Raw genomic sequence first — 12,802 nt, forward strand, 5'->3', positions numbered from 1 at the left:
TCGTTCCTGTCCGACTTTATTGCTTTACTTACTGGTTTTTTTAAAGGTATCGACATGTGATCTAAAAATCGTATTAATGCCGAAATCCGTTTCTGAACCCACAAAACTGGTAAAACATTGAACCAAATTAAAGAGAACACAAAACAAAATGGCGTTCTCTTTGTAAACTTTTTACTCAAAAAATTTGTCCGAATGTTTTAGAACTTTTTACTCGAAAAATGATAAACAGGAATGCCAACTCCTGATTGGCTGTAATGTTGATTTTGAAGTATTGCCATCTGATTTTGGCACATTTACTAGATTTGCATTCTCGAACTTTTCAAATTATTTTGTACTCTGAGAGAGATTTTGAAATGTTTCCTTTTAACTAGATTTACTGTTAAAAAAAGTACTGGAACATTGGTAAGAGATATATATCTGTTGGTAACACCAAATTTTATTCGAATTTAAAATGTTAATTGTAAAACCACCAGTAGCAGAACTATTAATCCCAGTGAAAAATACATTTTACATCTGTCGTTGATTTCGAACATTAAATCTCTCAAGGCAACTGCTTCGGGTTCTGAAAATGCCTCGGGTCCATGATAATCCGTTTCACACGGATCAAATGAGCTGCCAGTATGTGCCCAATAAAAATCAAAATTACGATTTAGATCAACACCCAGACATCGAGAGTAGCCCTCTGGATCTGGTTGTCTTGTTTTACGCCAAAACCTGTCATACTGATGCGAATATTCATAACCATCAGGATTTACCACCGGCCATATTAGCCAATCATACATTTCCAATTCGCGTTGATAAAATGTTGAATTTTCCACCAATTGTTGTATGGCATATAATGCTGTGGCATGGGATATCCATTCTCGGGCATGTATGCCGGCATCTATAAATATTAGTGGTTTCTTTGACCTCATCGTTGTTGCTTCAACTTTTTGCCTTATGTGAATGGCTTTTAAGCTACGACCCTCGTATGATTTACCTAGTTCCACAATATTCACTTGCCGGGGGAACTCCGCTGCCAACTTATCTAGGTAATTATTGATAACGTCAAAACGCTGATAGCTATGAAAATCGATAGCGTCATTTTTGTTAGGGGCGGAACGACTGGAACGCTGAAACACTTTCTCCGCCTGCATACTTGTAGCCACATTGTTATTAATAATCTTAAATGTCAGTTTGTTTTTCTTCAGATAACTCTTTATTGTCGGCATTTTAAATGGTTCTACTAGCACGCGCATGCTGTAAGCTTCTTCACCACGGCCAATGACATCTGGATGGAAATTTTCTCGGAATACTTTGTAATTTTTTGGATTTTCCAACTGAATATCGAGGATTTTGTAACTAAAATGAAAAAAAAAGTTTTAGAATTTAGCAGTTGAAATTTAGTTTGAGCTTACCCCTCATAGTTCCGATGATATGTTGTAATATTCAGACCTTCTATAAATTCGAAATGCAATATTATTCCAAATAATAACAGAAATGAAAGCGGTAAAACTCGCATTTTGCTTGCTACTCTCCGAAGATATCCACACAAATGAAAACTACTTGCAGAACATTCGATTGTAGATAATAAGTTCATGGTTATCAATTTAGTGTTTTATTGGGTGCTATTATTATATGCCGGCAAATATTCTATAGAGGAAAACGTATCAGTGGGTGTATACATTACATCATTGTTCGGAAGAGAAAATCGATGGTGAAGATTGGCAAAAAAATGATTATAATCTTCATCTATGTATTTATTTATTTCATTTTCTTTTGAATATAAAATTTAATTATACTCGACACGAATGGTTCGAATGTCCGTACGTCTACCTATTATAATTTGAAAAACAACAAATGTTGCACGTAGGTTCGGTTCTGGTCAATGGCGACACTTATAGTTGTTATGTCGTAAGGTTATTATAGATTCGTGTGGCCCCATCCCTATTGGGATGAAATGAACCAAAACTTTACTTTGTCTATTTTTCTGGTCGCTGTAGAGGCATCAATTCGGACCGAACATCACGGAATTTTACACAGAGAAGGGTGTATGACCATGGGATATGCATGACAGTTTTGATGTGTGAAATATGACAACCTTTCTATTTTATGACGTATGTATTTACTCCTGAAGAACATAGACGCGAGCAGTTTATAATATATCACAGAGGAGTGGTTGACCTTTAAAATTCTGCTAATTATGTTATTGTATACTAACATAATTGCCTACGTAGGTGTCTACGTATTTTGATTAGATTAGTATTACCATTAATGAAAACGTTTTACATGAAGTTCCGGTTATGATGAAGGACGACACCTAAAAATTATGGATTGGTGATCAATATCATCATATTTAGGAGATTGAAAGGGCCAAAAACCACTATTGTAAGCCGAAAATCACAAAATTTGCACGGGGAAATGATTTGGCCAACTATTTATTTAGGTCAAGTGTGTAAAATACCCAATCAAATGGTATTACCCGCCAATATTTACCAGATCAAATGAACCTAGTAGTTGAGTATGGTATCAAATGATCAGGTTAGTTCGATTATATCCCTTAACACCCAGTTAAAATACCTGAATCTAGAATTTTGGATATTAGGTCAGTGTTGGCGTATGATTAGGCTAGGTTATTGGCAATTCGTACAAAAATGTACTAAACGTGCTCACCGAAGTATAGACAATATTTCAACCTTAAGTTGAGCGAAGCGCACGAAACACATTCCTCACAGAACGTGAATTTTCCCCAAAAAATTTGAACGATATATAAACGTTGTTGTGGCTTAAGCCTTTTCATAATTAAATACCAAAAAATGCTAAACAAAAACCAGCAAGGAAAGTAGTAAAGTCGTACGGGCTCGACTATATGATACCCTTCACCACTTTGGGTCGAAATGAAGTTGGATACATAAACATGTCATTCTGCAACCGATACTAAATTTTTCATTTGGTCAGATATGTAAGCTACATCTAAATCTGAACCGATTTCAGGAAACTTAACACACATCATTCTAGACCTAATTCAGTGCGTTGTGCCAAATTTCGTGCAAATCTAATGTTATATAAGGACTTTGGTATACCATTTACATTAAATCGAATGAAAATATATATGGGAGCTATATCTAAATCTGGGCCGATTTTCCAGAAACTTAACACACATCATTCTAGACCTCATTCCGTGCGTTATGCCAAATTTCGTGCAAATCGAAAGATATGTAGGGACTTTGGTACACCATTTACATTAAATGGGACGAAGATATATATGGGGGCTGTATCTGAAACTGAACCGATTTTCAGCAAACTTAACACACATCATTCTAGACCTAATTCATTACGCTATGCCAAATGCAAGGACATATAGGGACTTTTGTACACCATTTACATTAAATCGGATGAAAATATATATGGGAGCTATATCTAAATCTGGACCGATTTTTCCCGATTTCAATAGGGTTCGTCCGTGGGCCAAATAAGAGACCTATGCCAAATTTCCGGATCATAAATGCGACCTGTACTTTGTTTACAATTTAACATGGACAGACAGACGGACGGACATACATAAATCGACTTAAAAAGTGATTCTATGCATATTCTCAAAAGGAACAATGTGTCTATCTCGACAAGGAGCTTTCCGAAAAATGAGGAGAACCAAGGGTACATAAAAAAATATTTGAACAAATTCTTCAAATATGTTTTTCACTCTTCAAGAACCCAAAATGCCTTCAAAATACAAATATGGCGTGTTATCCATATAAGGGGATAATTTCAAATCTATAAAATCTAGCTATATCTAAATCTGAACTGATTTTTCCCAATTACATAGGGTTCGTCCTTGGGCCAAATAAGTGACCTATGCCAAATTTCATCCAATTCGGATCATAAATGCGACCTGTACTTTGTTTACAATTTAACATGGACAGACAGACGGAATCTATATCGGGTTTTCACCCTTCTAGAACCCGGTATGTCAAAGTACTACAATTTCGTTGGAAAATGCGACTAAAATCTTCGAACTAACAAATATATTTGGAGGGTATCATGTCAAAGCGGAGACCCATATAGCACATTTCCTGAAATATAATTTTCAACCTCAAAATATTCGAAAAGACAAATTACATTTAAAATGCAAAAAAAATGGAGCATGATCTTTATATGGGTGTCATGTCGAAACAAGGACCTATACCGAACACTTTCCGTAAGGATGTTGTTCACGCGCATTTTCTTACCAAATGTTATTAAAATCGGTTCAATTTCCCGGGTAGAACCCTCATAAAGGTACCAAGAAAATTTCAGGATTTTTTTTTTGGATTCCCGTCATTTTATGCTGTAATTAAGTGTTTTGATTTATCGTTTAATACCAAATGACCCTACCAAAAATATTTAATATTTTTTATCTTCTTCTTCGGATAGCCTCATATAACAGTATAATCACGACCGTTCTTCCACTACATGGGAAAGTTTACCCACACTTTCCAAAACACTTCTAAGTTGTATTATTCCTGGTTGAGCGGTTTTTCACACCTTATTATTTCAACTTCTGTGTTCCGATAGTAGGTCATTTCTGATGACTTTAAAATATTGAATAGGAAAACATCCCAAAATGAAAAATGATTGCCCATTTTCCAGTTTAAAGATGCATGTTATGGAGTAGAACAGGTTAGACAAAAGCTGCTGTTATGCATAATTATTCCAGAATAAATCGAAGACAACCAAATGTCTACGTTCACCAACCCGACTGGTGTAGGGTGCTATGAAAAACAAAAACCAATTCAATGCATTTCAATTAAACGCCAAGAACGCTGAAACAGAAAGTATTTTAAACTCGTCGCAACAAGATGTATTTCGGCACCGGTTTCGTTTTATTAACTGCATGCCTAACGTGTTTCGTTTTTCTGTTCCGGAGGAAAGTCCAATATTGGCCGAAACGTAAAATTCTAACACCAACACATCGACATTGGTTATGGGGAAATATGACAGATTACGGTCGGCACAACTCATTTAATGATATATTCCACAAATACTACAATGAAATTCGTGCGTCTTCGCCACCTTTGCTCGGTTTATACGTATTTGTAACCCCAGTGGCTCTAATAACAGACTTGCAATTGGCCAAACGTATTCTAACAAAAGATTTCGGTTATTTTCATAATCGTGGTTTATACCATAACCCAGACGATTTGACGGGCAATCTCTTCACCTTGGACTATGATCGATGGAAAGTGTTTCGAACAAAACTCTCACCAAGTTTTACAAGTGGCAAATTGAAATCAATGTTGCCGACATTTGTTGGTGTCTCTAAAGAATTAATAAAAGTTATGAAGCTTGATATTGCGGAGGGTAATAATATTTTCGACATAAAAGATTTAATGTTACGTTTTACATTGGAAATAATTGGATCCTGTGGTTTTGGCTGTAAGACACATAGTTTACAAAATCCCAAAGATCAATTCCATCAACTCATACAGAACTCGTTTATTGGAGAACACAATGGAAATGTGACAAAACTTCTAATGATCGCCTTTCCCCGCTTGGCCCATCTGATACAACTTCAATATTTACCAGCTAATATGATACGATTTTATACAAAATTCGTAAAAGATATCTTGGATACTAGGAAAAAATCAGAAGTGCGTTATAACTACATTATTGATACCTTAAATGAAATACACATCGGAACGAGTGACCGGAAATTGACATTAACTGAAATTACGGCACAAACCTTGATATTCTTTCAAGCGGGCTATGAAACTACAGCATTCACGCTAACCTATGCCCTATACGAATTGGCAAGAAATTGTGAAATCCAGGAAAGAGCTCGCGAGGAAAGTTTTAGAGTTTTAAAGAGCCACAATGATGGCGTAACATATGAGTGCTTGAGTGAAATGAAATATCTGCAACAGGTTCTGAAAGGTATGTGGAAAAACTTGTATATACATGACACCGTAAGTTAACCTTTTATAATAGTTAAACTCTTAACCGAACTCTATTGGATATAAGTCGTACAATAGCTATTTATACCCTTCACCACACTGTGGTACAGGGTATTATGTCTTTGTGCATATGTTTGTAACAGGCAAAAATAATCGAGATAGACCCATGGTTCCTTTTGAGAATATGCATAGAATCACTTTCTGAGTCGATTTATGCATGTCCGTCTGTCCGTCCGTCCGTCTGTCCATGTATTTTTGTTAACAAAGTACAGGTCGCATTTATGATCCGATTTGGATGAAATTTGGCACAGGTCACTTAATTGGCCCAAGGATTGGAGAAAATCGGTCCACGTTTAGGCATAGCTCCCATATAAGGGTACCCCCAATTTTTCGGTATTTTGAGGTTCTTGAGCGCGTTTTTTAACTGAATTCGCTGAAATTTGGTAATTTGAGTTCTTATTGGGTAGCAAATCTCCCTACCAAAAATTATAAATAAAGGTCCATTTTTTCGGATAGCCCCCATATAAGATTACCCCCAATTTTCGGTATTTTGGGGGTTTTGATCGCATTTTTCCACCGAATTTGCTGAAATTTGGTACTTTGTGTTCTTATTGGGTAGCAAATCTCCCTACCAAACATTATAAATAAAGGTCCATTTTTTCGGAAAGCCCCCATATAAGGGTACCCCCAAATTTTCGGTATTTTCGGGTTCTTGGGCTCGTTTTATAACTGAATTCTTTGAAATGTTGTACATTGGGTTCTTATTGGGTACCAAATTACTCCACTAAAAATTATAAATATAGGTCCAGTTTTTCTGGTAGTCCCCATATAACGGTACCCCCAAATGTTTGGTATTTTGGGGGTTCTGATCGTATTTTTCGACCAAATTGACTGTAATTTAGTATGTCGAGTTCTTATTAGGTAGTACATCTCTTCACTATAAATTATAAATATTGGTCAATTTTTTCTGGTAGCCCCCAGGTTTTGAGGTTCTTGAACCAAATTCTTTTTTCTGGTACAGGGTATTATGTCTTTGTGCATATGTTTGTTTGCAAAAGGAAACGAGACAGACACATGGTTCCGTTTGAGAATATGCATAGAATCACTTTTTGAGTCGATTTAAGCACGAAATTTGGCACAGCGTAACAAATTAGGTCTTGAATGATGTGTGTTAAGTTTCCTGAATCCTGAAGATCTGACCAAATGAACAATTTAGTATCGGTTGCAGAATGACCTGTTTATGGTTCCAATTTCATTTTACTGGTCCTTTAAAAATGCGACGTCTGTTAGGATTAATCTGTTGAATATACTCAAAGTGGTGAAGGGTATCATATAGTCGGCCCCGTCCGACTTTACTACTTTCCTTACTGGTTTAAGATTGTAATTCCTTCTGCAAGGCTTCAATGGGGGAAGGACCTGCAGGTCTGAAAATGCTCTACGGATAGAAGCCATTTGATCGGTGCACCAAAAATATTAAGAGGCTAGATGTCTTTTATGAAAAACTGTTTTCTCTGCAATGCTTTTAGGGGAAAATAGGTAGTATAGTCGTTTTACAGGTATTCTCTGTATAGAAAATCTGTATTCTCTGTTAGAAAATTTGTGTACATATAATACGTTTATATAAGACCCTCTAGGGGCCTCTTTTGATGTAATAATTTCGTCTGGACTTTTATGTAGAAAATATATTCTACAGATCCTCTATAGGTTTTCTTTGGTTAGAAATACATTAAGGACGGATAAGATACCTTCTAGTCTGGATAGGAGACCTTATTCTACACCTTATATTTTACTTATATAGTTCGGCCCTATTGGCGAAAACTACAGGTCTTCTATGAAAAACCTTATATTTTATTTCTATAAGACCTCTCCTGTCCTGTAGATAGGTCCAAAAAAAGTACTAATAGTAGACATTCTACAGGTATTATCTGCATAAAAAATCTGCAACAGGGCCTTATGTGAAGAAAAACCTTTATATAAGACCATCTTCCTTACTTACTTAGCTTGCTTATTCCAGAACGGTTGTTCCATAAGCCGAGCTTAAAACTGATTTCCAATCGCGTCGGTCTTTTTCGCATTTCCTCCAATTTGAAAGACCACGTTCCAAGATGTTGTTTTCTACTTGGTCTTTCCATCTGATTCGTGGCCGTCCTCTTCTTCGGGAACAATCAGTAGGCTCGCTTTTATATGCCTTTTGAGCTGGGGCATTCCCATTCATTCACACAACATGGCCTAGCCATCGTAGTCGCTGCAGCTCAATACGACTGACTATATCGATTTTCGCGTATAAATTGTAAAGCTCGTGGTTAATTCAACGCCGTTATTCACCGTCGACGCAGATCGGCACGTAGTTCTTTCGGAGAATTTTTCTTTCAAACACCCCAAGAGCTGCCTCATCTGCGTGCGCAGGTACCCATGCTTCACATCCATATAACAGCACGGGTAGTATCAGCGTCTTGTAAAGTGTGAGTTTAGTCTGGCTGGAGTTGGCCTTGTTTCTAAACTGCTTACTTAGACCATAGTAGAATCTGTTGGCCATCACAATCCTTCTCCGAATTTCAAAACTGATGTCATTCGTTTTATTTTTGGCGGTACCAAGGTATATAAAATCTTTAACTACCTCGAAGCTGTAGTTCTCAAGTTCCACAGTTGATCCGAGTCTGCTAGACGTCTTGCGCGTTGATACCATCAGCTTGGTTTACTGCCAGACCCAATTTGTTCAAACGTGACTGTTACCGCTCCAAATGTTCGACCCATTATATCGATGTCATCGGCGTAGGCGAGTAACAAGTGTTGTTTGGTGTACAGGGTGCCATTTCAGTTCACCTTTCCGTCTCGTATGACCTTTTCCAGCAGGATGTTAAAAAGATCACACGACAAACTGTCACCTTGTCTGAATTCTAGTTAGTTATTTAAGGGCTCCGATAGCTCCTTTTCGACTTTAACTGCTAACCTTGTGCCAATAAGACCATCTAGAGGACTTTTTTATACCCTCCTCCATAGTATGGAGGGTATATTAATTTTGTCATTCCGTTTGTAACTCACCGAAATATTCATTTCCGACCCTATAAAGTATATATATTCTTGATCAGGGTAAAATTCTAAGACGATCTAGCCATGTCCGTCCGTCCTTTGTAATAACGCTATCTTCTGAAGTAATTGTGACAGGGTGCTGAAATTTTGCACAGGTTTGTCTTTTGTCTGCAGGCAGGTCATGTTCGAAGATGGGGTATATCGGTCCACGTTTAGGCATAGCTCCCATATAACAGTACCCCCCAATTTTCGGTATTTTCGGGTTCTTTAGCGCGTTTTTCAACCGAATTCGCTGAAATTTGGTACATTGGGTTCTTATTGGGTACTAAATGTTTTTTGGTCGTATTTTTCCACCGAATTGGTTGTAATTTAGTACTTTGAGTTCTTAATAGGTTTCGAATCACTCCACAAAAAAGTATGAATATAGGTTCATTTTTTCTGGTAGCCCCCCATATAAGGGTACCCCCAATTTTCGGTATTTTGGGGTTCTTGAGCGCGTTTTTCAACCGAATTCGCTGAAATTTGGTATATTGGGTTCTTATTGGGTACCAAATATTTTCACTAAAAATTATAAATATAAGTGCATTTTTTCTGGTAGACCTCATATAAAGGTACCCCCAAATTTCGGCATTTTGAGGTTCTTGAGCGCATTTTTCAACCGTAATCACTGAAATTTGGTATTTTGTACCCGTAAATGGAAACAAATCTCCCTACCAAAAATTATTAATAGTCAACCCCTTTGGGCGTAGTCCCCATATAACCCCATTTTTTATATTAATATAATTATCTGATTTTTCCGCGTTTTGGGTTTGGTTCTAACACTCTGTTGTAATCATTTCACCTGCGAAGGATATCGAGATAAAAAACTAGAACGTACGGTTCGATAATGAACTATATGTGAACTATAACCCGCATTTTGGCTTAGCCGTAGCCCCTGTGTGGGAGGTACCAGAAGGCATGGACCGATGTTCCCCAAATTCGGACTTGAACTATGTTTGGAAGACATAATAAGATGGTATGAAATCAAATTTTTCTGAAACGGATTTGGTCTAAAGAAACATGGGGTCTAGAACCAATATTTCGATGAGGCACATTTTCACCGTGTGGAAGTGTATACACACTAATTAGCCACAAGGCTGAGGGTATAATTTTCTATTAACAATTATTGTTTGCATAATCGGTTTGTAGAAATGTCTGTATAGGTCCATTTTTGAACATCACTTTCGATATGTTCAAAGTCCTAGCCCAATTATCCACCGTTAGTGCCTATAGTTTGGCTCCTTCAATTTACCATGCCCTGGCGCCCATATAAAAGTTCCGATCGATTTTAGATATTTTCAATGTCCACCTCATGTTAGGAAGAATAAAAGAAATCGGCCCGGTCGAACTTTATACACCAGATTTACTTGTTATCAGTATGTTTTCAACAGATAGAAGACCTGTATACGCAGATAATGTGAGCATAATTCCTAAATGGAATTTCTACACACAGGAACTTAAAAGAAATTCTATGACAGAAATCCATATATGTATATTTTTTTGACACATTCTCCCATACTTAATGTATCTAATATTTGTCTCCTCTGTATATATACTTATTTTATTTCGAATTCCAGATGTTATATAATTTTATTTATAATACAACAGTAATTATTAAATAAATGTTTATTAAAATAAAAACAAGACCCAACATCAACAATTTAAAACCGGTTTCTTATATCATTCCAGAAACGCTACGCCTTTATCCCATATCACCGTTAATTATACGACAATGTTCCAAAGACTACACGGTGCCATCACATTCGGATATTCTAATAAGTAAAGGTCAAATGATAATAATACCGGCGTATAGTTTTCAACGAGATGAAAATTATTATCCTAAAGCGACCGAATTTAATCCAGAGAATTTTGCTGCAGATCGTTCAAATCCTCCCCTGTTAAGTTTTGGTGATGGACCGCGTAATTGTATTGGTATGCGTTTTGCACAAATACAAATGACTATTGGTCTGGCATTACTTTTAAGATCGTTTAAATTTAGTTTTTGTGACAAGACAGAAAATCCAATATTGTTTAATAAACAGAGTGTTCTGCTGATACCACAAAATGAAATTTATTTAAAAGTTGAAAAAATAATAAGTGATTGAAAGAAAGAAAATTGTTGTTTTAATTTTGTGAAATCCTTTTTTATACCCTCCACCATAGTATGGTACCTCCGAATTTTCAATATTTTGGGGGTTTTGGTCGTATTTTTCCTCCTAAATGGCTGAAATTTAGTATTTTGAATTCTTAATAGTACCAAATCTCTCCACAAAAAATTATGAATATAGGACTATAGGACTTTGGTGCACCATTTACATGAAATCGGACGAAACTATATATTGGAGATATATCTAAATCTGGACAGATTTTCTCGAAACTTGGCATACATCAATCTAGGCTCAAATTTCGTGCAAATCGAAAGATATATAGGAACTTTGGTGCACCGGACGAAACTATATATGGGAGCTATATCTAAATCTGGACCAATTTTCTCGAAACTTGGCATACATCAATCTAGGCTCAATTCAGTACGTTATGCCAAATTTCGTGCAAATTGAAGGATATAGGGGGACTTTGGTGCACCATTTACATGAAATCGGACGAAACTATATATGGGAGCTATATCCAAATCTGGACCGATTTTCTCGAAACTTTGCAGACATCACTCTAGGCTCAATTCAGTACGATATGCCAAATTTGGTGTAAATCGAAAGATATGTATGGCCTTTGGTGCACCATTTACATGAAATCGGACGAAACTATATATGGGAGCTATATATAAATCTGGACCGATTTTCACGAAACTTGGCAGACATCATTCTAGGCTCAATTCAGTACGTTATACTAAATTTCGTGCAAATCGAAGGATATAGGCGGACTTGGTGCTCCATTTACATGAAATCGGACGAAACTATATATGGGAGCTATATATAAATCTGGACCGATTTTCTCGAAACTTGGCAGACATCACTCTAGGCTCAATTCAGTACGTTATGCCAAATTTCGAGCAAATCGAAGGATATAGGGGGACTTTGGTGCACCATTTACATGAAATCGGACGAAACTATATATGGGAGCTATATCTAAATCTGGACCAATTTTCTCGAAACTTGGCAGACATCACTCTAGGCTCAATTCAGTACGTTATGCCATATTTCGTGCAAATCGAAAGATATATAGGCGGACTTTGGTGCACTATTTACATGAAATCGGACGAAACTATATATGGGAGCTATATATAAATCTGGACCGATTTACACGAAACGTGGCAGACGTCATTCTAGGCTCAATACAGTACGTTATACTAAATTTCGTGAAAATTGACAGATATATAGGGTCTTTGGTGCACAATTTACCTTAAATCGGACGAAAATATATATGGGAGCTTTATCTAAATCTGAACCGATTTTTCCAAATTTCAATAGGGTTCGTCCTTGGACCAAACAAATGAGCTGTGCCAAATTTCATCCAAATCGGATTATAAATGCGACCTGTATTTTGTTTACAATTTAATTAATTTTGTTTACAATACATTCAGACTTTGCCATAACTTAATTAAATTCTCCCGATATTGTGATCTCTATAAATTGTGTAATAATTTTTCCTGCGATTCTTCTGATAGATCTCCGAGTTTCACCCATTTTCCCGAAGAAAATAAAAATTTTTGGATATTTTATGTTTATTTAAAATTAATTAACAATTAAATTAAACTACTAAATTATGAAAAAATAAAAAAAGAATGACAATTAAAAATTTCACTAATATAAGTACACATACAGACATACACAATGGCTATGTACATACCGTGTATACCCAATAGG

At 36.3% G+C, this 12,802-nt stretch overlaps 2 protein-coding genes across 2 annotated transcripts; one reads left to right on the forward strand and one right to left on the reverse strand.

The window, feature by feature from the left end:
• Positions 1 to 511: 511 nt before the first annotated feature.
• LOC133331230 (carboxypeptidase B1-like) lies at positions 512 to 1,501 on the reverse strand (the record flags this gene model as incomplete). The annotated part of the gene is made up of 2 exons (XM_061539631.1): positions 1,398 to 1,501; positions 512 to 1,341 (listed from the first exon to the last, which is right to left on the reverse strand). Coding segments are annotated over exons 1-2 (934 nt in total), but the record flags the coding sequence as incomplete, so codon positions are not given.
• Positions 1,502 to 4,952: 3,451 nt separating this feature from the next.
• LOC133331218 (cytochrome P450 6a8-like) lies at positions 4,953 to 12,536 on the forward strand. Its single transcript, XM_061539620.1, has 3 exons — positions 4,953 to 5,892; positions 10,671 to 10,913; positions 12,520 to 12,536. Exons 1-3 carry the CDS (start codon positions 4,953 to 4,955, stop codon positions 12,534 to 12,536), a joined length of 1,200 nt encoding a protein of 399 aa, XP_061395604.1.
• The last annotated feature ends 266 nt before the right edge of the window (positions 12,537 to 12,802 follow it).

The sequence above is a fragment of the Musca vetustissima genome, unplaced genomic scaffold, assembly GCF_032173495.1.
Source record: "Musca vetustissima isolate MV318-11 ecotype Yass unplaced genomic scaffold, APGP_CSIRO_Mvet_v1 utg67107, whole genome shotgun sequence".
Taxonomy (NCBI): Eukaryota; Metazoa; Arthropoda; class Insecta; order Diptera; family Muscidae; genus Musca; species Musca vetustissima.

Coding starts and splice junctions, on each gene's coding strand:
- LOC133331218 (XM_061539620.1), top strand. CDS start 4,953: ATGACAGATTACGGTCGGCACAACTCATTTAATGATATATTCCACAAA. Junction 5,893..10,670: donor TCTGCAACAGGTTCTGAAAG/GTATGTGGAAAA, acceptor ATATCATTCCAG/AAACGCTACGCCTTTATCCC.